The sequence below is a fragment of the Strix aluco genome, chromosome 20 (genome assembly GCF_031877795.1).
Source record: "Strix aluco isolate bStrAlu1 chromosome 20, bStrAlu1.hap1, whole genome shotgun sequence".
NCBI classification, from domain to species: Eukaryota; Metazoa; Chordata; class Aves; order Strigiformes; family Strigidae; genus Strix; species Strix aluco.
This window is the reverse complement of record NC_133950.1, coordinates 3925927-3950963: the sequence shown is the minus strand read 5'-3', so window position 1 is coordinate 3950963 and position 25037 is coordinate 3925927. Positions and strand designations below refer to the sequence as shown.

The window sequence follows — 25037 nt, the reverse complement described above, 5'->3', positions numbered from 1 at the left end:
GGCTGTTCATCGGGTGCTGGACCAGCAGAGGGGAGCTGCAGAACAACTGGAAAGGCAAATCCAACATGTTACACTCATGTTCCTGGGTGCTGGATAAAGCAGCTGCTGAGCTGGGTTTTAGCTGTTGTTAGGAGCCAGGTGCCTGTGCTGGTCCTGGCATCCCTGCAGGAGGCCCTGTCCTGCCCCTCCAGAGCTGCAGCACCAGCTGAGGGACTAAACCCATGAGACTGCCACGAACGGCTGCTCCCCTTCTGTCCTGTCCTCTTCCCTGAGGGCAAAGAAGATTTGGGGGATCTGGGCCCCTCTCCTGTTGTTTTACACCTTTGTGCCCACTCCCAGCAGTGTAGGCACAGCAGCGTGTCCCTCCCGGCCTCACAGCACTCAGAAAAACAAACTCACATTGCAGAGATGCTTTAGCAGAATATTTATTTAATGCCATAGTGAAGAGCAAAACTCAGTACAAACATAAACCCTCAGTGCCTTGCTCACTACTACACCGAGCCAAGGGAGAAGAGATTTCACAATCTTGGGAGAGGAGGGAGGAAAGCAGAGGCTGTTCCTTCGCCGTGTGACTGGACAGAGCGCTGGGGAGGGATCCTGTGTGCACACACACAAAGGACTCCCTTGTTTCTGGAACACCTGTGATGACAGAAAACCTGAGTACAGGAGTTTTGGATAAAGCCATGGGCACCTGCTGGGGCACAGCAGGAGGAGGGCACAAGCCCTCCTGCCAAGGGCCGCAGGAGCTGTTAAAGCCATCAGTGCAGGTCAGACAGTGTCTGCTACCTCCATTAAGTCTGTTTGCAACCCAAGGCTGTGAGTGGCAGAGACAACTGGCCACTGGTGCTCCTGGGGGAGTCCCAAAATGCCTCCCCCAGCCCCTGCCTGGGATGCGGCTCCCTTCCAGACACAGCCCAGAGCCCAGCTCCCAGGAGCAACTGCAGCTCCTGGGGTCCAGCCATCCGGGCCAAGTCGAGATTAGGAGCTTAATTTTAGACTCTTACATTTGGGTACCTGCTGCAGGGAGAAAAGCTTCAGGGACAGATACAGAGTAAACACCATCAAGTTTGTAATCGCTTCAAGTGAGCCAGCTCCGCTGTCAGAGGGGTCCCGGGGAGGAGCTGATCACTGAACCCAGGGCCAGCCAGCCCAGGCGGGGGAAGCTTATTCAACTGTCACGTCAAGCAGAGGGTGGCTGCGCTCCCCGGGCACCGGCGGGTGAACACCTGCAGCCACCCGTGGGTGCCTACACCTATTCACGGAGAACATACCAAGAGAACCTAAAGTGCCACGATTTGAGTAGCATGGGAGGGAGGTGACCACAAGACCCACCAGCCATCCTTACAGCTGCCACATTGGGAGGGGACAGCAGATCCCCTAGAATAAATACGTGACCAATGCCACAGCTTATTTAAGTGCTACTTAGCAGAGGAAGACAGAGGCAAAGCCAGCACCATGTTACCACCAGCCCTCCCCACTCTCAAGTTTGGAAACTGGCGATATCAACACGTAGTTGCTAACAGAAGGCATCGAGGGGGCACTGGCTGCATCCCTGGGGGCCACACAGGACACCAGCCAGGCCCCCCCAGCCCTGCCTCCCCCACTGCCCTCTCACTGCCCTCCAGTCCCTGCTGCCCTCCGGGGCCAAGGCGCCATGTGGGAGGAGGCACTCAGCATCACCCAGTTGCCTGTGGAGGTTTGGGACAAACAAACATTAATAAAACTACTATATTAAAAGAGTCCTGCAGTAAGGCAGCACAGCACTGTGCTGCGGCTTCTGCCACGTGCTCTGCAGCCGGTAGCTCTCGGCGAGGTCAGCCATGTCCCAGGCTACAGAGTACAAACGCTGGAGACGTGCTTCAGTCTGTTCTCCGGGACCAAAGCTCGCCCAGAGAGAGCTGTGACCAAGTAGCAGCGTTGGTGAGAAGCTGTGGGGAGCCCACCCTGCAGTGACCAGCTCGGGCTGCTGCCCGCCAGGCCCAGGAACAGGCCCTCAGCTCTTACGTTCTGTCTTTGAAGCAGATGCCCCAAGGAGGAAGCAATTCCCGCTACTGGGGTCCCTCCTGACTCAGCAGATGGGATTTACGTGCCCAGAGCTTGTCTCTGTTGTGCAGGGCTCAAAGCTCTGCAAGCTCCAGAGGAGGTGGCTGCAGTGAGGAAGCTGCAGGAGCAGGTGTGCCTGGGTTCAGCTTTTCTGGTTCATGAGCCAGGAGAAGAGCAGTTTCCTGGGCCTGGGCTTTCTGGCCTGCCGGAGGCGCAGCGCGCGAGGGGAGCGCCACACCTTGATGGTGGTGTCGTCGCTGGCTGTCAGGAGCAGCTCCTGCTCCACCGGGCTGAACGCCACCGAGTTCACCACGTTGTCGTGCTGCAGTTTGGCCAGGCAGATGTTATAGTGCCGGTCCCAGATGTAGCCATGGCGATCCTCTGCCCCGCTGCAGTGGACAGGACACCGGTAAGGATGTCACCCCCGCCGCCCCAGTAACCTCCTTCCCTCCGTGCAGGACGGAGGCAGAGGGTGCTCCAGCCTGGCCAGAGGCCCCAGCCTCCCGTCACCCACGAGCTTCAAGCCGAGCAGGCCAGCTCCCTCTGGGACCCAGAGGCTGTTTGAAGAGCCCCATTGACTTGCTCCACAGCACCTGCTGCCTGCAGCCCCCAAGAAGGGCATTTGCCACCCACCACCAAACATGCCACAGCCCAAAATTTCCCCTTTCTTCACTGATTTCACAAGGTTTTATCAGCACCCTCTGATTCAGTCCCTCTGCTCTTTACAAACCTCCTGTTTCCTGCTCTGCTCACAACAAACAGGAGTTTCCAGCGTGAGGACCAGCCCTGCTTGCACAAGCTGTCCCGCAGCGATGGCCCCAAGGCCCTCCTGGATGTGGGTCCAAGGATCCTGCCCACCCTTATTGCCACACACCTTGCTACGAAGTCCCTGCTGACGTCCAGGAAGATGAAGAAGCACTCCTCGTTGGGCGTGTAGGCCCGATGCGCACGGAGGGCTCTTTTCACCTCCTTCATGGTCTTCAGGTCGAACACGTGCAGATCGATCTCCTCGGCGATGGGAGGTGGCTGCATGGGGTCGGAGATGACGCAGTCCCGAGGCCAGGCACGGCTGTTCACGTACAGGTACCTTGAGGAGGGGAGCAGAGGAGTTACCCTGCACCTTGCCACACGCGACGAAGCTCACGGAGCCCCACTGTAAATGCGCAGCACAGTCAGGCAGGGCAGGGACCAAGCAAGCCTGCAGCTCAGCTTACTAAAATCCAGGCTGAAACATGGAAACATGTTGCTGAAACACTTCTTACCATGTTTGGAAAGGAAAGGGCCCCCACAACTGGGGAGGTGGGCTAGGTCAAGCCTCTTTAATCCCATTAAAGCCAACTTTAAGGATGGTGGTGTATTGTGACCAGCAGGTCGAGGGAGGGGATTCTCCCTCTCTCCTCCACTCTCATGAGACCCATGCCTGCAGTGCTGGGTCCAGCTCTGGGGGCACCAACATCAGGACACGGACCTGCTCGAGTGGGGCCAGAGGAGGCCACAAAGATGCTCGGGGGGCTGGAGCACCTCCCTGTGAGGACAGGCTGAGAGAATTGGGGGGGTTCAGCTGGAGAAGAGAAGGCTCCAGGGAGACCTTAGAGCGGCCTCCCAGGACTGAAAGGGGCTACAGGAAAGGGGGGAGGGACTTTTTACAAGGGCATGTAGTGATAGGATGAGGAGTAATGGCTTTAAACTGACAGAGGGCAGATTCAGTTTAGGTAGAAGGAAGAAATTCTTCCCTGTGAGGGTGGTGAGACACTGGCGCAGGTTGCCCAGAGAAGCTGTGGCTGCCCCCTCCCTGGAAGGGTTCAAGGCCAGGTTGGACGGGGCTTTGGGCAACCTGGGCTAGTGGAAGGTGTCCCTGCCCAGGGCAGGGGGTGGAACTGGATGATCTTTAAGGTCCCTTCCAACCCAAACCATTCTGTGACTCCATGATTGATCTGCCTCAGGAACAAGACACGCTGGTGTGGGCAGCTCCTTCACTCTTACAAGGCTCCTTGCCTGACCCCATCCTGGGCTCAGCAGTGCAGAGGACAAAGCATTCCTGCCGAGATCTGGGGAAATGCTCAGGTGGTAACACATGCCATCAGCGTGTCTTAGGACATAGTGGGATGTGAATGAGCAGAGCAGCCTATGCAGGCACCCTGCTCCATCCACTAGTCATTTCTTCTCCTGTTCACCCCACAAAGCCCCTAAGCAGCTGTCACCCACCCCCTGAAGCGTCTGAAGCCAGCACTGCCACCCCACCACGCTCACCTGTGGTCAGGGGAGAGGCCCATGCCAATGATGTGCCCGTGGATGTCGATGACGTGATCCAGTGAGTCGAAGAACTCATCGGAGCGCCTCTCCTCCCCAAGCACCGGCCCGGCAGTCGTCATCTGATGGGGCAGGATCCTTTTAATCCCTTGGAGACAGAAAGCAGAATCAGGTGGTTCTGCAGGCTGCTGCCAGCAGACAGGAGGGCTGGTGGAAGTCCCCAGGCTTCAAAAAGGGGCTTCCCTTAGTGCTGCTAAGAAGGAAGAACTGGCTTGCCTACAGCTGAGGACCTGGACAGGGCTGTGGTCCCTGCCAGGCTCCTTCAAGCTCTCTCGAGCAGTGCCTTTGGCCAGGACGCTGCCCACAGTTGATGCACTGGCACATTCAACCCCAACCAGGAAGATGCCCAGTGCCCGGCTGCCAGCACAGCTGGTACGGCCACTCCTCGCTCCAAGCCCAGGCCGCAGCATGCTCTGAAGCACAAGGAAGCTGCGCTGGCCCAGGAGACACTCTGGTTGCAGAAATGTTTTCTCCTGAATGAATCGTTGGGCTGGGCCCATTTCCTGCAATATCCAGCCTGGAGAAGGCCCAGCAGATGTGCTGGCTGTGGCAGGGTTTACCCCCACCACTGTCAAGCGTAGGTGGGGGTCAGCCCCAGAAAGCTCCAGGAACAGGGGTTTAAACCCAAACTAGGTTCAAGCACTTTATCACTTTTAAACTTCCTAAGGGAGACACATGCTATGGGTCCCCTTCCAGCTCTAGACGGAGGTCCCAAGCACAAACTATCCACAACAGCTTCCTGGAGGACTCCTGTGAGCCTCAGCAGCTCTCGGGCACACATGGGCTGAAATCCTCAGCGGGTCCAAGAGGAGCTGGAAGACGGCCCATCCCATCGCCTCTCTGAGGGAATCGCTGCCGAACACCCTTGATTTTAACCCTCTTCTGCAGAGCAACAAGGTAGAGGTGACACCACACCACACCTCAGGTCCGAGGCCCTTCACAGCATCACTGGACCTGGGCAGCTCAGGACCTCCACTCTTCCACCCCACTGGCACTCTCACCAGCACGCTTTGCCCCTTCCTGCAGCACTAAGCTCTCAGGTACGTGGCCCGCACACGCACACACCAGCAGAACAAGCGGCTTTGCGCATGACTCAGACCTGACAGCGGCACAAGGGAGACAGGAGCTCGAAGGAAACTCCTGCAGAAGTGCTTGCGTGCCACAGATCAGGCAAGATAGTGCCGATGCCCAGCAGCTGGGCGCGCGGCTCCCACCAGCAGCCGGGTGAGAGACGAGCACAAGCGCAAGCTCTTTCAAGTACCGGTTCCTTGGGGGCAGACAGCAGATGCACAAAGGCTGGTTCAACACACAAACCAATGGGCAAACATAATATTTTACAGTGACTCATGGCTGGGAGAGGAGCCGAGCCAGGGTTCGTCCCTCCAAACAGCCAGTCTGTGCCGCGGGCACTGGCCACCGGCCAGGGAGTCACTGGAGTTCAAAGGCACCAAAACCCACGGCCCTGGGAGGCTGCACTGGCAGCCAGTGGAGTCCAATGGCAGGGGCTGCCTCTGCGCCACGCTTCGCCTTCACGTGCTGCAGGCCCCAGCCTGCGAGGCAGCGTTTGCTCAGCCTGGCAGACCACGACGCAGCGCTGCCCACCCGCCAGGCGTCCGGAGACAGGCCGCGGCCCACCACGTCTGTCCGCAGACCCGGCCGTGGGCAGCAGCGCTACGCTCAGTCCAGGTCACGCTCCTAACTTGGGTGGGCAAAGACCAAGTGACTCTTCTGCAAGTAGCCTACAGCTTTGAAAACTGCCTTTCCCTGCCTTACTGGGCTGTACTGGTGCAGGACCAAGTAACAGGAAGGTTAGAAGAGCCTGCAGCAGACAAGCGAGGCGGTAATTGTGCAAGCAGCAAAAGGAACTGAAATCGTCTGGCTTTACAGAAGAGTCTTCTCGCCTGGAAGCAGCTCTCCTTCCCACCCCACATCCCTACTGATCTGTCTGGTCCTTTCCACTGGACTTCTCTGCTAGCTTTAGGGGCTTTTGGAGAATCAGCCAGACTACCTGCATCTGCTCATCACTGCACTGATTTCCTATAAATTCAGACTCTGCCAGTCCCAGTGCCTCAACAAGAGAGCCCCAGCTGAGCAAGGGAAGTCCTAACCCGGAAAAAGGTCACCACAGCGCCATTGCCTGGCTCGTGCTGCAACTACAGTCCCTTGTACCCCACCGAGCAAGAAGGCTGAGCACCAGCAAGCTGCCTGGCATTCGTTTGCCATGGAAACACCCACTGGGGCAGCTAAGCCTCTTCAGTACCAAATCAGGGGTGCCCAAGTGTCTGGTAAGGCTGAAAGGCCACACGATGCAGGGTGATCACACACCGGGCAGTGGGGAAGGCAGGCAAGGCACGGGGGCGAGCAGGGCTCCATCTCCCAGAGCTCAGGGGACACTGTGCAAGCAACACACATGTGAACTCCAAACTGCTCAAACTAGTCTTGCCCTATGCCCCCACAAGAGAACAGGACTGAGGCCCTTCCACACACCCTGATCAGGGCAATCACTGCCCTTCACATCCACCCGCTGGTGTGCAACTCATGGCTGATGTCCTTAAGTCAGGAGTTCCTTCTTGATCTTCTGCTCAGCCCTTGCCACAACTTTCTTGTTTGGCCACATGTCAAACCTGGTAGCAACAAAACAACCCTCAGGCAAGCGCTTGTGGTGTGGGGGCATCTCAAAAGCCTCCTGTATCAAGAATCCAGCAGCCTGAGCAAAACGGCAACTCACTCACCACAAACAGGCAGCAAATAACACAGGTCTTTTCCAGACTCAAATTCAGAGTGTAGCTGCAGCCCACACCCCCAGGGAGGCTGGCGTGCCCTGGGCTCAGACCACAGCCTTACCTATCTGGTGTGGGGAGTAGGTGAGGCATCCTGTGGTAAAGATTAAGTATTTTGTCTTGCTGTTGCTGTCTGTGGAGAGCAGGTTCAGCTCAGGCGGTTTAGTTCTGTTGCGTACGAACAGCTCAGCCACCTTTGTCTCCAACTCTGTCTCAGTCATGGCAGGCCTCACACGGCCCTCCATGATATCATCAAAGAACTGCTGCAGCCCATCCTCTGCTGTCACACCCCCGTCATCTGGCAATTCCTGTACTGCTGGCTCTGGAGTCTGCTTGGGCTTGGCCTCCTCTTCCTCGCTGTCACTGCCAAGATCAAAGACTGGGCAGGTGGAGGAAGCAGCTAGCTGCTCCTCGTAGTCCAGGAGCAGGTCTGGGGAATCGTACCGGCTGCAGTCAGCCACCATCACTGTCCGGATAGTGCTGGCATTCAGGTTCTGGATTTTGAACAGTCTCTTCACTACATTCACATTCTCCGACTCTATGCCCTGCAAGCAAAAGGGAGAAGTAAACAGGAGCCACCTCACCGGAAGGTCAGTCCTACAGCTCAAACTAAGAGCTGTCTGCCCAGACCTTGAGCCCCCCCAGCAGACACCAGCCACACACCAACCTCTCTCTGCACTCCTATATGACCATGAGAACTGGCCCAAGAGGCTGGCCAGCGTTGTTGCACTCCTTCCTATCTTGGAGGTGGGTACAGAGACAAAAAGGTCCTGCAGGCAGATGACAGCAGAGTTTGGAAACAGAGAGGCTGGGCAGCCTTGCTGCCACCCCCCTGCCTGAGGTCACTAGCTGGTGCTGCTCGGCACTTTACAAGAATTTCAGGAACAGGCCTCTGCCATAAACATTGGTGCAGCACGAAGTGCCATCCCCTGGCCTACAAGCAGCAGAGGCAGAGGACCTTCACGCTCCTGGAGCTCCCCTGTACCCCGCAGCAGGACCAGCCTGGTTATCTGCTCCCAGACACAAGCAGCAGGTCTCTTCCTGCCTAACTGCTCTGGCAATCTGTGGCTGCACTTCCAACACCCCCCATCAAAGTGGGCAAGGCCCTTCCTTGCCTCTTGGAGATGGAAGAGTTAATGCTGTAGTGTCAGCACACCACAGAGATGTGGTTAGGGGAAGGGTCTCTGCTAACAGAGGATTTCACCTGGGGCCAGCATCAATCGTTCATGTAAAAAAACCACAAAACACCAGGATCTGCAGCTGTGGTGTTGAGACAGAGACAAAACATGGAAGAGGAACATGTCGAAGCAGCACAAGTGCCAGAGAATGAACAAGCAGCGAACAAGCAGTCTAAGGCCAGCGCACACTGATCTCCAGCATCTCATCACAGCACCAGAGACAGAACCTGGCCCACAGAAATGTCAGCAAGGACAGGCAGGGCTGAGCTCAGCCTCTCAGCTGCCTCTGGCTCCCGAGACAGTGCACTGGGCTGCCAAGTGGGAGAATGGCCACTGCTCGGGTACATGCCAGACTACAGCTGTCCCAGGCCCAGCTTCATACTATCAAGGACCTCAGCAACCCTCTGTGGTTCAACCACTCTCCTGTTGAGCAACACATGCTCTAGGCACTGCACTCAAGTCCTCATCCCAATTAATGGGGCAAGAGTTAATGGAATCTGAGGGTAGAGTTAGAATATTGCAATGGGCACCACAACACCGAGCGTGGAGAAACCTCACGCAAGGGTTGCCTCAAGCTTAAGCTCCTGAGGGCAAGTCAGAGAAGACAAACAGGCAGGACAGGAGGATTGGGCCATTCTTCCCCACTCACACCTCCTCCGCAGCTTTTCCTCCCCGAGAAGCCAGCAGGAAGCTGCGTTGCCTGTGGAGCTGGAACAAAGGCACCTCACCTGGAAAGCGTTGTTCAGCCACAGCACAGAACAGGAGGTTATCCGCCCGATCCGATGCAGATTGCCAGAAATCAAGTTGGTTTCATTCAGCCAGCAGCCAAACACATCGTAGGGTTTATTCCTCACCCTGGAAAGCAGCGTGAAGTTCTCTGGAAGGGAGGGGAAACAGGAGTGTGAGGTGATGGCTCCTGGCAAGGGCCTGGAGAAACCGTGGCAGAAGACACGGGAAGCGGATTCAAGTCTCCGCAGGAGAGGAACTGATGCAGCACCTCCAGCGCAAGCTGAGCGGACACTGCCCAACCACCAACCAACTTCCAGTCACTGCTGAGAAGACAGATTATTTCTCTCTTCTACAGAGACGTGTGGGGAGAGCATGCACAAGGGAAACCAAAATAAAAGGGCAGTCAGACGGAGCCGGATCAGAAGCAATCTAACCTCACAGCCTTTCTCCGAGCATGGCCCAAAGCAGACACCCCAAGGACAAGAACAAGTCAAACATGTACAGAACTTCTTCACCCCCGCCCCTGGGGCTCAGGGCCTTCCTGAGCAAGACAGCTGTGCATTTAGCAGCACTCCTTGATTTTTGGCGCAGTGGGGCTGTGGCACAGAGACAGTGAGAGATCATGCAGCTGGAATTAGTTTCACAGAACTGCAGCAGAAGAGGTGAAGCAGGCCCAGATGAATGTGCCTCAGAGCCACGTGAGACCTCAGGGTGGGACCAGCACCACTTGAGTCAGAAATGGTGGCTTCAAGACAGTAGGTAATGTGGATAACTCTTGCCTTGCCCAGACTGTCACTTAGAATGAAAGTAAAGTGAAAATAAATATAAACCACACTGCCTTTAGGTGATGACATGGTGACCTGAGCAGAGCTAAGGCTATCCAGAAGGTTTACCCTATGAAACTGTGATTGGGACCCCATGGTGGAAGGTAGGACAAGCAGAGGTCAAGGCCACTGCACACCCAAAAAGGAAGGGAAGCCCAGCACCCACCATTTCACACCTCCCAGAAAGCCCCAGTGAAGGCGAGGGCGGCATTTACCCATGCTGATTACGGCAATCTCTCCTGATGAGGAGTTGTGAGGCCCCACAAAGACACCTGACACCAGAAGGAGGGAGTCATCGGAGTTGAACTGGGAGAACTGCGTGTAGCTCCAGTTGTAGGGCCTCATGTTGGAGCTGTGCTGCAGGGAGATTTCCAACTCATTGCTCCAGATCTATAGGCAGAGGGACAAACAGTCAGGAAGCTGTTGAGAAGCCTGAGAGCAGCTCCACTTTATCTGCACTCACCAGGACAAAAAAAAAAATAATATCAAAGACCTTATTCTTCTTATAACTGCTTCCCAGACCTGATTTGCCTGTCAATTCTCTTGACAGAAAATGGCCAACAGCTTTGGAGAGTGGCTAAATGTAGGACTGTTCTCCATCAGCCACCGGAGAAGGTGTTCAAGCAGTGAATGATACTGTCCCAGCTGGATTTTTCAGCATGTTCAGAGAGACTTCTCCCAACACAACCACTCATGCAAGACATCTTCTGCAGTAGATCATTGCCTCCACACTCTTTGTTAGACCCACAGCACAACAGGGGACTGGTTTGCACCTAGAAAGCAGCCAGAGCCAGGCAGGCACTTCGGCCACCTTCACACAGGCTGGAGCTGGAATCCACAGCCCTCAGGGCTACAACTGCAAGAGTCATTAGTTCTGTGGCTTTGAGAACAACTCAGCATCTGCAGGAACCAGCCTAAGTCCAGGGACACCCGATCAAACCTCTGCTCTCCGCAGACTTCCTAAAGGCTGCTCTCACAGCTAAGCCCCACTAAACCAAAGCTGGAAGGTTTGTGCAGGGGAGGCTGCCACTTTACCTTGACGGTGCAGTCTTTGGAGCACGATGCAAACAAACAGCCAGAGTGGGAGAAGCTGAGGTGCAAAACCTGGTCATTGTGCTCCTTCAGGGCCTGCACTTCCACACAAGGGATGGTGTCGTAGAGCCTCTGGAACTCGTCATACCAGGAGACAGCAGCTGTAACACACAAGCAGGGACATGGGACAGGAATGTAACTGGAGGGAAGCGACAGACCTGAGCTAAACACAGCAGCCACAGAATCCGTATTTAATAAAGTGCAGCCTTGACGCCTGCTAGCAATGCCAGGAGCTCTGCTGGGGCCACCATCCCTACAGCTTCAGCTGAGTTAGCAGGGCTTAACATTTTTCTCAGTAGCTTCCCCACTCCCACACACAAAGTATCTTTTCTTCCAGTAAGCACACAACTCCGCACCACAGCACTACCTTCTAAACCAGTACAGCCACTGCAAGAAACATCTGGGGCATAGCTGTTAGCTATCTAACAAAAACCTTGCTCGGGACAAAACAGCCATCAGAACTGCAGACGTGCTCCAGCAAAATGCAAACAAATCTATCATGTGATGAGAGGGAAGCTGCTCCTCAGGGTACCGGGCTCTGCTCTGATTACCTTTATCTTGCCTAACAGAATTAAGAAGGTTCCAGAAGGTTTAACAGTTGGACTAGATGATCTTCAAGGTCCCTTCCAACCTAGATGATTCTGTGATTCTGTGAGAAGGGGTATAAGACCAGGAAAAACCAACTCCATGAGATAAGAGACTAGAGAAAACAAGAGACAAGAATTGGAGCTGGACACAGTGTGCCAGGAAAGAAGAGCCCTGCACTAGAAAAGCCTGAAGCACACTCACAGAAGTCACAGTGATGGCCAACAGAGACAAATAAAGAGGATTTTTAATGAAGTGCCTGGTAAGGCAGCCTACAGACCGTGCAGCAGCAAATCCCAAGGAAGCAAAGAGGATTAGACATGTATATGGATAAGGGCCAATTTCCCTCGTACGTTGAACAGGACTGAAGCACTTTTTGGAACTCGCTGCAGCCCAGGAGGCACCTGCACCTGCAGGCAGGGAGCAGCTTGCTGCCAGCACATCCCACCATTGCTCACCAGGCTGGGGGCTTCATCCCCCTCTGAAGCTCTTGGTCCCGGCCTGTCCATCTGGGAAGCAGTCTGGACAGATCCCACCAAGCCAAGCAACCCTGACATTTCCTCTTACAAGACTCACTGGATACCATTCCCCAACTCACGGAGCTGCCCAGGGTAGGCAGGCTGGCAGGGCATTTCCCCAGGCTCCTGCTTCAGCCCCTTCCTGGGTCTGCAGGCCACCCCCTGCCCCTGCTGCCTCGTGGAGCTGCCTCACAGCTCCAGAAGCGCAGCCTGGGAGGTGCCCAAATATATTACTGAGTTACACCGACTGCTCAATCCCAATTAGTGCTAAAGCATAGGGCTGTCAGCTTACTAACTTCAGGAGGCTGGAAGCAAACAAGCCTGGTCAGAGCCTCAGATAATATCCTCAACCCCAGGGAGCTCCAGGGTCATGCAGCCCAAGTCCTGCCATCCACATCTCACCTCTTCTCTGAGCCCTTTTCACTGCTGTTCCCCACTGCAGGGAGATGGGCTCCCTCTGCTTGATCGTCAGCATTTCTTCCTGTCCTTCTATAGCAATGGCAACTCAAGATCAAGAAACCGATCCCCTCCACCACAGCCATGGGGCGGAGGATGGAGCACAGCTCTTCCAGACCTCTGCAGCACGCTGGGAACGGGCTTTTTGGTCTCCAAGAGAGACCCACCTTGGCAGCAAGGGCTCCCATCAGCAGGTCCCCAAGGCCTGTCTCAGCTGGTGTGACAGCGTTGGGTTACCCTTCCAGACTGCACCAAACTGCTTCCAGCACCTGAAACTCAGCAGAGAACAGACCTGTGACCATACGACTGCTGCCAGCGAGACTGCCAACAGCTCCACCCAAGGAAGGCCCTGGCAGGCTCAGTTGATGCTGACTGTTAATGGGTCATCTTCCTACTGCGAGCTGAGGCCAAGATCAAGTCCAACCTGCCCTCACAAAGTGGGTCAGCTACTGCCCACTGTACAATTAAATGGCTGCACACCCACCTCCCTCTCCAGACAGCAGGCACAGGCGTTCTCCCTCCACAGCCAGGCTGCAGCTGCTGCCTATGTCTTATGGAAATAGTCTGATCAGCTAATGTGTACTTGCAGCTCTTCCTAGTCTGGATGAGAAAGGGACAGTGCCTGAAGCAGGGACTTGCTGCGAGGTCCTGATCAGGAAAAGCCAGCAGCGATTATCATGGGCTGTGATGTAGCAGCATGCAGTGACTCACTGCGTCTCCTTAGGATCTCCCTCAGCAGCACCCAGACAAGCTGTGCAGTAACTACTGGAGAGCACCTGCCTAGAGAGAGCTCAGAAACCAACTTTCTGTGAACGAAAGGGAAAGTCGAAGCATTTTCAACCATTTGATGCCCCTTTCTGAAGGGTTCAGGCAGTTCTAGAGCCCTTCACGTGCACATCACCACCCAAGCCTGTAGACTACTAATGTGATACAGTTTAGTGGCTCCATTCCCTTGACACCAAAGGACACAGTGTTGGGCAGCAGAGCGGGAGAAGATTTTCCTTTCTGGGCTCATGGCAGGGAGGTTTCGGGTGCCATCACCCGGGGATCAGCCCCCGGAGCCGCCAGAGGCCCCGGGGCTGAGCAGTCCCTGGCCCGGCGCGACTGCCCTGCTCGCTCGGGAGGTTCAGGAAGGCAGCCAGCCCTGAACAGCCACGCCAGCCCCGTCCCCCCGCGCCAGCGCACCTGGGTGCCGGGGCACCTCCCGGGAAACGCGGTAGTAGCGGTAGAAGAGCTCCTTCCAGAGGAACTCGTCGCGGGCCACGGCGTGCCACTGCTGGCACACCAGCCCCACCGAGAGCACGTCTACGTGGTCCAGGTAGAGGAAGATCTCGTAGAGGACGCTGTCGGGGAGGAGGGGGCCGCCGCCCGCGTCCATCGTGTCATTCTGCCGCCGCGCCTGGAAGCAAACGGGGGGTGAGGCGCGGCCCGGCCCGGCTCGGCCTCCCGCAGCCCCGCCCCGGGGGCCCCGCGCCCGCCCCGGGGGCCCACACCCGCCGGCCCGCCCGGCGACCCGCGGCAGCACCGGCCCGTGCCCGCCCCCGCCCCCTCACGGCACCTCGGCGGCTCCGCTGCCCCCGCCTCCCGGCGGCGCTTCCGGCCTCCCGGCGGCACTTCCGGCCTCCCCGCCCCGCACTTCCGCCTGCCGGGGCCGCTCTGGCTGCTTCTCTCAGTGGTTTTTTTTCCCGCCCCCTCCAATCACCGCGCCGCTGTCTGCCGCAGGCCGGAGAGCTCGAGCGCAGAGCCCCGCCCCGCGCGCCAGGCGCAGCCAGCCGAGCGCCGCACGCTCGCTCACCGGCGCCCCGGCTGCGGCAGCTCGGCCCGGCCCGGCCCGGCCCGGCCCCGCTCCTCAGCCACGGGCCGGGGCTGCCCGGGACCCCCGGGGCTGTGGCGGGGACCCCCCGCGCCCCCCCCGCGATCGGGCCCCGCTGCCCCCCCGGCGGCCCCGCCCGGCCCGGCTCATGTGGGCCGCCAGCCCCCGGCCCCGGCCTGCCCCGGCCTTGACCCCGGCGCTCGCGGCCTAACGCGGCCTTCGGCCCCCGGGGGCCCCCGCCTGGCCCGGCTCCAGGCCGGCCGCGGTGCCCGCCTGACCCCGCCGGCCTCCCGCCCCCGCCGCTTCCCGGCAGAGCGGGCCCCGCCGGACCGGCGCTATGGTGGCCCTGGGCACCCTGCTGCTGCTCGGCCTGCTCCTCTCGGCCCCGCCGGGGCTGGGGCAGGGGCCGGAGCGGCGGCGGCGGCGGCCGCCCCCTCCCCAGAGCCCGCTGGAGAAGGTGGCGGCTCAGGCTGAGCTCAGCCTCCCCCAGGTGAGGGGCCGGGGCCGGGCGGGGCTGTGGGCACCCGGCCGTCCCCGCACCGGGGCTGGGGCACAGCCCTGTGCCTGGGGCTGCAGCCTGTCCCCCTGCCTGTCCCGCTGCCTGTCCTCCTACCTGTCCCCCTGCCTGTCCCCCTGCCTGTCCTCCTACCTGTCCTCCTACCTGTCCTCCTACCTGGCCCCCTGCCTGGCCCTCTCCAGGTCTGACCCTGTAGTGTCCCCCCGGCCTGCAGCGTCCCCCCCTCCAGACCTGCCCTTGCAGCCTGTCCCCGAGCCCCCCACACCCCCCCACAGTCGGGGCTCCAGGAGCACAAGCCCGGCACTGCCCGCAGAGCTGCCTCCTGAGGCAGGGGCAGGGCCGGAGCCTCTCCGGGGAGCCCTGTCCTGGCCGTCTGCCGTGCAGCTGGACCCGCGGCTCCGGCAGCCATCTCCATCCTCAGCCCCGGGGCTGGTGCAGCCCTTCTCGGGCTCGGGCTTGGTACTTGCCCCCCCCATGGCGCTGGGCACGACCTCCAGCCAGGGCTCCGTTGAGCTCGGGGCTCTGCCGGGGCTGCGAGCTGGGGCTGCAGGGCTGGCCGTGGGAGCGGAGTGCTCACCCACCGCACACCCTGGGCTGCACTGGGGTGCTCGCAGCCTCCCTGGCACTGTGAGGCGTGGGGGGATGCCTTGGAGACCCCTCTGCGCAGCCCCTCTGCTCCAGCCTGTCCCCATGCCGGGCTCCTGTCTGTCCTGCTCTGTCCCAGCTGCCAGCCCCCAAACAAGGGCAGTCGTGCTCCATGGGCACGCCAAGGGGCCAGGCTGTGGGCAGAGGTGCCACACAAGTGGAGACAGTACCAAAGTGCTTGGGGCCGAGGGGTGGTGGCAGCCGGGGTGGTGACCTCGCAGACGGTGCCACCCCAGTGCCATACAGCTCGCAGGGAGGTGGTTCCTGGTCGGCATGGCCTCCCGCTGTGGCTACCTGGCGGAGCACAGCCACCGGCTAGAGGCTACGGCGGTGACAGTGACTGTCCTGGATGGGCAGAGCCTGGCCATCAGCACCTTCAGGAAGCTGTGAGTGACACTGGCCACTGAGGCCGCAGGCAGGGACAGGGACGCTGAGGGCAGGTTGGAGCAGGGCTGGTGCCCTGGAAGGGGGACGGGGGACGCTGGATGAGATGGGGACGCTGCAGGCAGGTCAGAGCAGGGCCAGTGCCCTGGGATGAGGATAAGGGACGCTGGATGGGATGGGGACGCTGCAGGCAGGTCAGAGCAGGACCAGTGCCCTGGCCACAAGCTCCAAGGAGGAGAGCTGCCCCAAAGCAAAGTGTGGGTGGGATCTCCTCTGGGATGTTTTGTGGTAGAGGCCCTGACCACGCAGTGCTGGCACCCTGCCATCCACACAGCCACCAGCCCAGGGTGGGCTTGGGCTGCCCAGGGGGCAGGTTGGGGGGCAGCCAGGCTGGGGAAACCAAGGCACCAAGTAGGCATGTGGTCGCTCCACGGCTGTCCAGCCAGGGACTGGCTCTCGGGGCCACCCCAGCTGAGGAGGGGGATCTTCAGTGCATCTGTGGGCATTTCCCCCTGGCCTGAGGGGGTCTGAGGGACTGAACCAGGCTCAGAGCTGTAGGGAGGGCGCAAGGACCCCTCGGGCTCAGCAGGTTTTCAGGCTCTGTGCCTCTCGCTGTGTCTCCGTGGGGCTCTGGGACATCCCTTTGCAGCATCTCCCCAGGAAGAAGACAAAGTCCCAAGAAAACAGGTCCCGTGTGTGCTGTGGCAAGCAGGGTGAGCAGGGACCTGGGCTGGATCCTCCCCAGCCTGTGCCGACAACCTCCTCCTCTCCCCATACAGGGATGGGATATGCTGGGAAATCAGGCAGCGCTATCTCCCTGCCCAGGCCCGTGGACGCTTCCTCCTGAAGGGTGAGGGAGGCTGGGCTGGGGTGGTGTGGGGTCTGCAGGGACCACAGAGCTGGAGCCCCTCACTCCTGCTCCCAGCAGGGCTTTGGTACCAATATCCTCCCTCCCATTGCCCTCCCCGTATCTCACCTCTGGGGTCTCAAGTGCCCCAGAGGTGCCATCACAGGCAGCGATGCAGGCTGGTGCCTGCTGGGCTGCACCCACTCTGGCCCGGGTTTTCAGCCTTTGTACAGGGTGTATTTGCTCCTGGCAAAATGAGGTCCAGGGGCTAATCGGGCTTAACCAGAACTAACTGGGGCTGCCCTCTGCCACGACTGTCTTTCCCAGGCCGTGGCTATGGCAGCAAGGTGGACGTGGTGGTGGGTGAGACGGACCACAGCAGCTACGCCATCCTCTATTACCAGAAGGGACGCAGCATCTCTGTCAAGCTCTATGGTGAGTTGGCACCCAGGGGCTTGTGGCAGATGAAGGATGTGGCAGCAGAGAGGTGGGAAACCTGTGCTGGGCTCTGGGGATGCCTGCCGGAGCCCCAGGGGACCCAGACTCAGGGATGAGGTCTCCCCATGGGGCCCAGTCCCCAAATGGAGAGTTTTGTCCCCAAACGCTGCAGGGGGGGGAGTGGAAATTGGCTTCAATGAGCTGAAAGACCCCTTGGCACTGAGCCTTGCTGTGGGGGGTATGGGGAGTTTCGGGGCAAGTACAGGAAGGGCTTGAGGTTGCTGATGGCACCTCGTTCCCTGCACAGGACGGACCAGCCGGGTCAGCGACGCCATCGCGGACAAGTTTGAGCAGCGCGTGAGGGCTGTGGGTCTGAGCGAAGACGTGACCTACTACTTCCCCACATATGGTGGGTGGCACATGGTCCCCTGGGAGCAGGGGGTACCCATGGCGAGGGCTGCACCCGGGAAGGGCCTGGCAGCGGGGACTGAGGCCCTCCAGCATGGGGAGAGGGAGACACATCCACACGGGTTTGAGCAATTTGTGGCCCCATGTCACCCACAGTAGGGCAACACCTGGGGTCTGTCCCGTGCTGCGGCCGTAGCAGAGACAAAGATGCAAGGACAGGGCTGTGCCCTGCTGTGTCCCCGGGGTGCATGGCTGGGGGGTCCTGGGTGCCCAGACTCTCTCTTTTGCAGGGTTTTGTGACTCCGCGGACGAGTTTCACATCCTCGACGGTGAGTTGTGGATCCCGGGCGATGTGCTGGGTCCCCGCCATGTGCTGGGCTCAGTCCCAGGCTGAGCACCACAGCAGCTCTCCTCGCCCTGGCTGCGGGCTGGGCATGCCACGCCGGACCCACACCACACCACGGCCGTGTGGTCCTGCCCCAGGAGTGCCAGGGGAGTGGTCTGACATGGGAGGCCATTCCCCAGGGTAGGGTCCCTCTGTGCCCTTGTGTGGGGTGAGGAGGTGCCAGACCATCACCCAGGATGGGCATCAGATGCACCCTGGTAAAGCGAAGCCCCGTTCACCCCCCACATGGGTTAGGCAGGGCTTAGTGGGGTCTATATTGGTGTTTCCTGGATGTGAGGGCTGGTCTGAGATGGCGTGTCCTGGGGACAGGGACACCCTGGGGTGAGGACTGGGGTCCCTGGGGGCAGCTCTATCACTTGTCGGTGGTGCTTGGGGAGGCAGAGGAGGGTCTCCAGCCCTGGTGCTGGGCTTGGACACCTCCCCAGCCCTTCAGCACTTCTCTTTTCCTTCCAGAAACAAAGCCGTAGGTGCAGACTGTTGCCAAGAGCTCAGCCCTTGCCTTATCCAGCTACTCATGGCCACGCAGGGCTGAGCCAGGGTTTGGCCAGACCTCACTGCTGCTCCACAGCCCTGGGCTCCCCGGCTCCTCCAGCTGCACTGGCAGTTGTGCCTGTCCTTGTCCTGTCCCCCCGCCTCAGCTTTGTGCCACCCTTCTGCTTGCAGCAGCCAGCAACACCCCAATAAATGCCTTGGAGAAGGGTCTGTGTCCAGGCAAGTCACCCCTTGATCTGCAAGGCCAGTGCTGCCTCCACCCCTGGACTGCTGGTGCCCCGGCACTGCGCTCCTCGCCCGGGGGTGCGGGGGGGCCACGCCGCCCCCTCCACACAGCTCCATCATCCTCTCCCTGAGCCTCACCCCAGCCATGGGGTTGTGGCAGTTCCCAGTTTACTCCCAGGTGCTGTAGTGCATGTGAGCCTGCCCGGCGAGTGAGAGAAAGCCCAGCGCAGTTTGGGGAAAAGCACTGTGCCTGGTGCCGTGGGGCCGCATGGGCTTGGGGGGCGCTGGGGACCCGCTCAGGATGAGCCCTTCAACCTGGACAAGCCAGGACATCCCTTGGGGACCCCAGAGGAAGAAACTTTGGCCCTGCAGTGGTCCTGCTGGTCCCCAGGGCCTCCGAGGCAGTGAAACACCCCACTCCCCTGCCCCAGCCCTGCAGACCGTGTTTCCCAAGGGGCTGCTGCCTGGGCCAGAGCCCTGCCTGCCAGGGCTTCCCAAAGCCTGCCTGCACAGCCAGCACCCCACCCCAGGGCCAGGCAGGGGACACCCCTCGCATGCTCTGAGCACGCTGCAGGGGCTGTGGGGGCTTGGACCAGGGTTGCAACCAGGGTAGAGGAGCTGCAGCGTTAACCCTGGGTCTGCAGCCCCTTGCAGGACCCCTCTCCCCTGCGCGTCCAGCCTGGCTGAGTCTGTCCTGCCACGCACTTGGGCCAGGCCTGGGCTGTTTTGGGCAAGTGGTGCCAATTCCCCAGTGCAGGCTGAGCGGTGGGAGGGGACGGGGGGCAGCCCCCAGCAGCAGGCTGGTGCAGTGCCCTGGCCACCCCACAGCGCCCGGGACGGGGAGCAGCCCTCTGCCCCCAGCGCCGGCGTTTTGCAATCTTAGCGGAAACTGGTAACACATGTTGTTTATCAGGGACTTATGTAAGGGACCGCCACGTGACTCGCCCGAAGCCTGCCCCTGTCCCCGCTGCCCACATGCGGGGCAGTCGTGTCCGGCTGCGCTCACAGACCCCCCTGGGCCACCCGGTTGTGTCTGGCAGAGTCGGGGTGTTATGGATCCGGCTGACTTTCTGCCCTGCACCCACCCGCACCCCAGAAGTGGCTGCGCTGTGGTGGAGCCGTGGCAGGACGATGGGAGGCGAGGGGAGAGCCCTGCCCTCCCGCCTCGGGGAGCTGGGCTGGTGCCCAAGGACCCCCCTGAGCCCTGCACCCCAGCTCAGCCCTGCCCATGTTTATCTGGCATGAACCCATTTCTGGGGTGCAAATGCCTGGGTTGTGCCTAAGAGTCTGTGTTGAGGCACCGCGGTGACCCACAGCCCAGGTACCTCCATCCTGCCCGTGCCCCCAGCCCCAGCAGTGGGCTCAGCCCACCCCCCATGCTGCTGCCGGTGCCCCCGTGTGCACCTGCGTGCCCCCATGCTCCTGAGCTTGCACCCAGCTTTGCCACCCAGCTCCTTGGGCTGGCCCCCTGCTTTGCCACCCCCAGCAGAGCCGAGAGAGTGGGCACCTCCTGGGCACCCCCTCCTGCTGCTGGGCAGGGCAGGGAGCCAGAGACACCCGGGGAACAGGGTGGTTTTGTGTTCCTGCCCCAGCGCAGAACCACAGAGACACCCACGGGTGCCCCGATGCCTGATGGAGCGAGCTCCTCCTGGCACCCTGCACCCCGAGGGTGTGCTCAGACAGAGGCTGAGCCCCTAGCCCAGCATGCAGGGGGGCCCCAGCCGGGCTCTTGTGATGCTCAGTCCTGCCCAGCTCAGCTTTTGTTTTGTTTTAATAAATCCGCGGAGCTGGGGCCGGCCCGGCCCCCGGCGCGTGGTGTGCAGGGCCAGGCCGGGCTCGCAGCTGGGCGCGGGGAAGGGAATGTGCTGGGCCGGGCGGCAGGGTGGGCTGCCAGAGGGAAAAACCAGCTGTTGTGAAAACACGCTCCTTACGTAAAGCAGAGCTGCTGGGCTGTCCTGCCCAAAGCATGCCAGACCCATGGGTGCTGCTGCGTTGATCCCCAGCCGTCACCCTGTGGGTGCTCAGGGTGTCCCCACATTAAGGGGGGCAGCTCAGCGCTCGCTGGTGACCCCAAACCAAGGGGGAAGATGTTTCCCAGCCCCTCTTGGCCAAGGGTGCAGGGTGGCATGTGGGGGATGAGGCGCTGGGGGTCTGTCTGGCTGCGTGCTGGTCCCCAGGGGCTGGGCGTTGGGGCTGCCTGAGGCTGGAGCCTGGCTCCCCCCCAACACCCCCAGCCCCCAGCTCACCATCGAGGTGCACTGGAGCTGCACCTGGGTGGACGCACCCAGGGCCAGTCGAGATGCTTCCTCGGGTGATGCAGGGACTCATGTCAGGGCAAGGTGGGGGGTCTTGCAGAAGCACCCAAAGGTGCCCACGAGTCCCATGGGTTGGATCAGGACCTGGCGGGCACTTGGCATTTCCTCCACCTCACTTGGGCCCCTCTCTGAGTCAGAGTGAGGCCATCCTGCAAGGATGGGGCAGTCGGCGAGCCCTGGCCCCCAGTCCCGGCCCCCTGCCCGCGCCGGACCCCTGCTCTGCGGCGCTGGGGGCAGGGACAGCCGTTGTGCTGGCTGCAAGCCCTATTTTTGCTGCGGAGAAGTTTGGCACCCCAAAGCAAACATGTCATATCAACAGGAGGGAAACATTTGCAGGTTCCCCTGCCTGCCCTTTGGCTTCGGCGCTCGCCCCTGCTCTTGCTTGCATAACGGCACGCGGGGGGGGGGGGGGGGGGGGGGAGGCAGGGCTGGCCCCCCTGGGGCCACCGCACAGCCTGCCCATAAATAGGGGCTTGCCTGACTCTCCGGCACTGCAGCACTCTGCCTGCTGCTCTCGATCGGCTCAGCTCAGCTCAGCTCATCTCAGCTCGGCTCGGCTCGGCTCAGCTCGGCTCCGCTCGGTGGGAGACATGCACGCCACGCTGCTCAGCATCCTGGGGCTGGCCCTGCTCGGGGCACTGCGCGCACAGGACGGCTTTCCTGTGCAAACTGACTTCCAGCAGGACAAGGTGACCCAGCCTGGCCGGCATCACCTCCGTGGGGGTTTGGGGTGTTTTGGGGGATCCTCGCCCTGAAAATGTGTGCAGAGGTTGTTGCAGGTGGATTTGGGGCCAGGCTGGCTCCAGCACTGGGAGGGGCAGGGTGGCTGGTGCACCCATCCCTGGGGAGCCCCTGGGGCCTGGGTTTGGTGGCTCTGGGGGGGGGTGCAGGATCCAGGCTTTAGCCTGTGGGGCAGGACTGAGTAGGTGTGGGGCCAGGCCACCTCCTGTGCCGTGGGGTGGGTGTAGATGCACAGGGGTTTTATTTGGAGGACTGAGAAAAACAATCTAAGTTTGACAAGCAGCGTGGAGATGGACTGTGGACCCCCCTCCCCAACACGGACCCCATCCCCCCCAGCCCAGCGTCCTAAAAAACTAAGGGCTGCTGTGCTAGGGTGTCCCACACACCCCTCTGCCCTCCCACCCCAGGGTGCTGGCATGCTCGGGGTGTTTCCACTCCCCTTCCTCCCCCATGATGGGAAGGACGCAGCCCCCGCTCGGCTGCACGCTGGGAGGCCTGGCCCCACAGCCCTGGGGCCCCACGGAGCTGCGGCAGGGGCCACGCTGCCTGCTCCTCCAGGGAGCCCCCAGAGGGGTCCTGGGGGACACAGGCACCCCAGGAAGGTGATGGGTATGGAGGCATGTCCTGCAACGATGGGGGTCTGTCATGTCCTGCAAAGGGTTGTCCCAGCACAGCCCATCTCCAAGGCCGACAGCTCCCCCCTGGGTACTCCAAGCTGGTAGCCCCAGGGACCAGGCTGGGATGACCCGTACTGGCCCCAGAGTTCTGACCCCTCCTTGTGCTCCCGGATGGATGGAAATGGCATCTCAGAGCCAGGCAGTCCTGTCACCCCCTCCCCAGACTTGGCGTGAAGAGGAAGGAAACACCCCAAGTGCTGGGCAGTGAAGGGCACATCGTAAACCACGTCTTGGTGGGTTTTGTGGGCATCGAGAGCTGTAGCAGCTCCCTGGGGAACAAGGACCCCAGGGCACCATCCTGCTTTGGGTGCAGGCTGGCAGGGGAGGGGGATGTGGCCTGGGCCGGGGCTGGTGGGTGGCCAAGGGGTGAGACAGGGTCTGTGCCTGGCTGGCAGCTGAGAGAAGTTTGTGTGCAGCTCACGGGAAGATGGTACAGCATCGGCCTGGCCTCCAACTCCAACTGGTTCAAGGAGAAGAAGCACCTGATGAAGATGTGCACGACGGTCATCTCCGTCACTGCAGATGGGAACCTGGAGGTCACCTCCACATACCCCAAGTATGGGCACGGGGAGGGGGGTGGGCGAGCAGGGGGTGCTCCCCCACGGTGCCCTGCCTGGGGTTATGTGTGGGCTGGAGCGTCCCCCACAGCCCCTCTGACGTCCTCATGCTGCACTCCCCAGGGGTGACCAGTGCGAGAAGAGGAACAGCCTTTACACTAAGACGGAGCAGCCGGGGCGTTTCAGCTACACCAGCCCACGTGAGTCCCCAGCTCCCAGCCTGTCCTCCTGTGGGGCAGCCCCTGACGTGTCCCCAGCTCCCAGTTCAGCCCCGTTGTCACCTGCTCCTGCCCTCGCTGGAGCACCTCGGGGCTGAGCTGTGCCCTCCCCGTCCCCCGCAGGCTGGGGCAGCAAACACGACATCCGCGTGGTGGAGACCAACTACGATGAGTACGCCTTGGTGGCCACCCAGATCTCCAAGAGCACCGGCTCCTCCACCATGGTGCTGCTCTACAGTAAGTCCCCTGGGACCCCTGTGCTGCCCACCCCACCACCACCCTGGGGTCCCCCGGGATGTCCCTGGTGGGGGATCTCTCCCATGGGAGAAGCGCAGCATCATCTCCTAAGCTGGGGTGATCCGTGGGATGGCTGGGTCAGGACCCCCTTGCTGGGCTGCTTGCACCCTGGGGCAGCATGACCCCTCGCTGGGGGGTGCAGGGGGGCTGCCTCTCACCCTGCTCTCTCTGCAGGCCGGACAAAGGAGCTCAGTCCTGAGCGCCTGGAGAGGTTCACCCAGTTCTCCAGGGAGCAGGGCCTGATGGACGAAGAGATCCTCATCCTGCCCCAGACGGGTGAGAAGCTGGAAGGGCAGAGGGGTGGCAGGGAGCAGGGGCTGAGGTACCCTGTGGGGCTGAGTTAGGGAGGAGACCCTCCTGCCTTCTCCCTGCCTTCCTGCGGGGCCAGCGTTGGGGCCAGCTGCGGGGTGCTGCTGGGCAGAGCCCCATGCAGAGCCCCTCGGGGGGGGCAGTCGTCCCCCAGCCCCTGGAAGAGCTGATCTCTGCTTTTCTTCCTCCTGCAGACAAATGCATGGCAGATGCTGCCTAGGTGAGTCCTCCCTTTGCTGGGGCTTGGACCAGCCCTGCGGGGGGGGGGGGTATGGGGGTTGCTCAGAGCCATTCCAGCCCACAAAGCCCCCATCCCTTCCCAGCCTCCCCAGGCTGCTCCTCTTCCTGGGGTCACCCTTACCCCTGGCGGGGATCCCCCACCCCATCCCCATGGGGTGGCTCTTCTGTTGCCTCAGGCCCTGGGTGGTGGGTGCCCACCCACTCAGCGCAGGGCTGGCAGGGCCAGTGTCCCCCCCCGTGCCCCCCCCATCTCCCCCACCTCACCCCCACGCTCACTGCCCCATCTCTTCCAGACAGACCCACCAGCTGCTGCCGGCCAGAGCCCCGGGAGCGCCGCAAGCCAGTGGTGGCCCCGTCCCATCCTGTCCCCAGCACACCCCCCACACCACAGCAGCCTTTTTTCCCTGGCTTCGCACCCCACACCTGTACCCCTCTCCCCATTAAAACCCGTATAAAACCAGCCCCCTGCCCTTGTCTGCTGGGTCGTTGTGAGGGAGCCCCAGTGGGGCGATGGGGAGGGGAAAGCGTGGCTGATGGTGGTGGGTTGGGCTGGGGCTGGTGTTGGGGGTCAGGGCTGATCCCAGCTCCTGGCCGTGGGGCTGCCGGGGTGGGACCCCATGTGCACTTGCAACCCCATGCCACAGTGTTGCCGGGCCACCAAACCTGCCCGGTCCAGGAAAAGAGGTCCCCAGGGCTGGGACCTGCTGGGGGGGATCTGCTCCCATATGCCCCCTCAGGCACCCTGGGCTACCCCAGCCTTGCTGCCTCTGTTTTCCTGGGGAAAGCAGCCTGGCAGCATGGGGATGGAGTGATGGGCAATTGCAGGGGGGGCTTCTTCAAAAAGGTGGGGGCAGGATGGACATGAACCAGAGCAACAGCTGTGAGCGCTGGATGTGGCTCAGCCCCGGCTGCCTGTCCATGCTCTCCATGCCATGAGCCTGGACCCTCTCTGGGAGTGGGGTCTGTGCCCACTGCCAGCAGCCTGGGAAGCTG

At 60.8% G+C, this 25037-nt stretch overlaps 2 protein-coding genes across 7 annotated transcripts; one reads left to right on the top strand and one right to left on the bottom strand.

Annotated features, from left to right (window-relative positions):
- Positions 1-409: 409 nt before the first annotated feature.
- On the bottom strand, positions 410-14199 carry FBXW5 (F-box and WD repeat domain containing 5). Of its 2 annotated transcripts, XM_074846106.1 has the most exons (9): positions 14074-14199; positions 13701-13914; positions 10900-11057; positions 10080-10254; positions 9040-9188; positions 7198-7678; positions 4294-4441; positions 2918-3130; positions 410-2432 (listed from the first exon to the last, which is right to left on the bottom strand). In XM_074846106.1, exons 2-9 carry the CDS (start codon positions 13891-13893, stop codon positions 2186-2188), a joined length of 1764 nt encoding a protein of 587 aa, XP_074702207.1. In that variant the 5' UTR covers positions 13894-13914; positions 14074-14199; the 3' UTR covers positions 410-2185. The 2 variants fall into 2 exon arrangements, with proteins under 2 accessions (XP_074702207.1, XP_074702208.1); XM_074846107.1 differs by lacking the exons at positions 13701-13914; positions 14074-14199 and adding an exon at positions 12462-12666.
- A 155-nt stretch (positions 14200-14354) lies between these two features.
- Positions 14355-24504, top strand: C8G (complement C8 gamma chain). Of its 5 annotated transcripts, none has more exons than XM_074846232.1 (11): positions 14411-14818; positions 15737-15876; positions 16524-16587; positions 17049-17156; positions 17858-17896; positions 22840-22979; positions 23104-23180; positions 23322-23435; positions 23670-23771; positions 23999-24024; positions 24342-24504. In XM_074846232.1, the coding sequence occupies exons 1-10, from the start codon at positions 14666-14668 to the stop codon at positions 24022-24024; spliced, it is 963 nt and encodes a 320-aa protein (XP_074702333.1). In that variant the 5' UTR covers positions 14411-14665; the 3' UTR covers positions 24342-24504. The 5 variants fall into 5 exon arrangements, 4 of the variants coding, with proteins under 4 accessions (XP_074702334.1, XP_074702333.1, XP_074702331.1 ...); XM_074846230.1 differs by having other exon boundaries at positions 14425-14818; positions 24338-24504; XR_012625845.1 differs by lacking the exons at positions 16524-16587; positions 23670-23771; positions 23999-24024; positions 24342-24504 and adding exons at positions 16654-16724; positions 17467-17568 and having other exon boundaries at positions 14361-14818; positions 23322-23436.
- The last annotated feature ends 533 nt before the right edge of the window (positions 24505-25037 follow it).

Coding starts and splice junctions, on each gene's coding strand:
- FBXW5 (XM_074846106.1), bottom strand. CDS start 13,893: ATGGACGCGGGCGGCGGCCCCCTCCTCCCCGACAGCGTCCTCTACGAG. Junction 10,255..10,899: donor CCAAAGACTGCACCGTCAAG/GTAAAGTGGCAG, acceptor CTCTGCCTATAG/ATCTGGAGCAATGAGTTGGA. Junction 4,442..7,197: donor CTACTCCCCACACCAGATAG/GTAAGGCTGTGG, acceptor TCTGTCTCCAAG/GGATTAAAAGGATCCTGCCC.
- C8G (XM_074846232.1), top strand. CDS start 14,666: ATGGTGGCCCTGGGCACCCTGCTGCTGCTCGGCCTGCTCCTCTCGGCC. Junction 15,877..16,523: donor ATCAGCACCTTCAGGAAGCT/GTGAGTGACACT, acceptor ATCCCTTTGCAG/CATCTCCCCAGGAAGAAGAC. Junction 23,772..23,998: donor CCTCATCCTGCCCCAGACGG/GTGAGAAGCTGG, acceptor TTCCTCCTGCAG/ACAAATGCATGGCAGATGCT.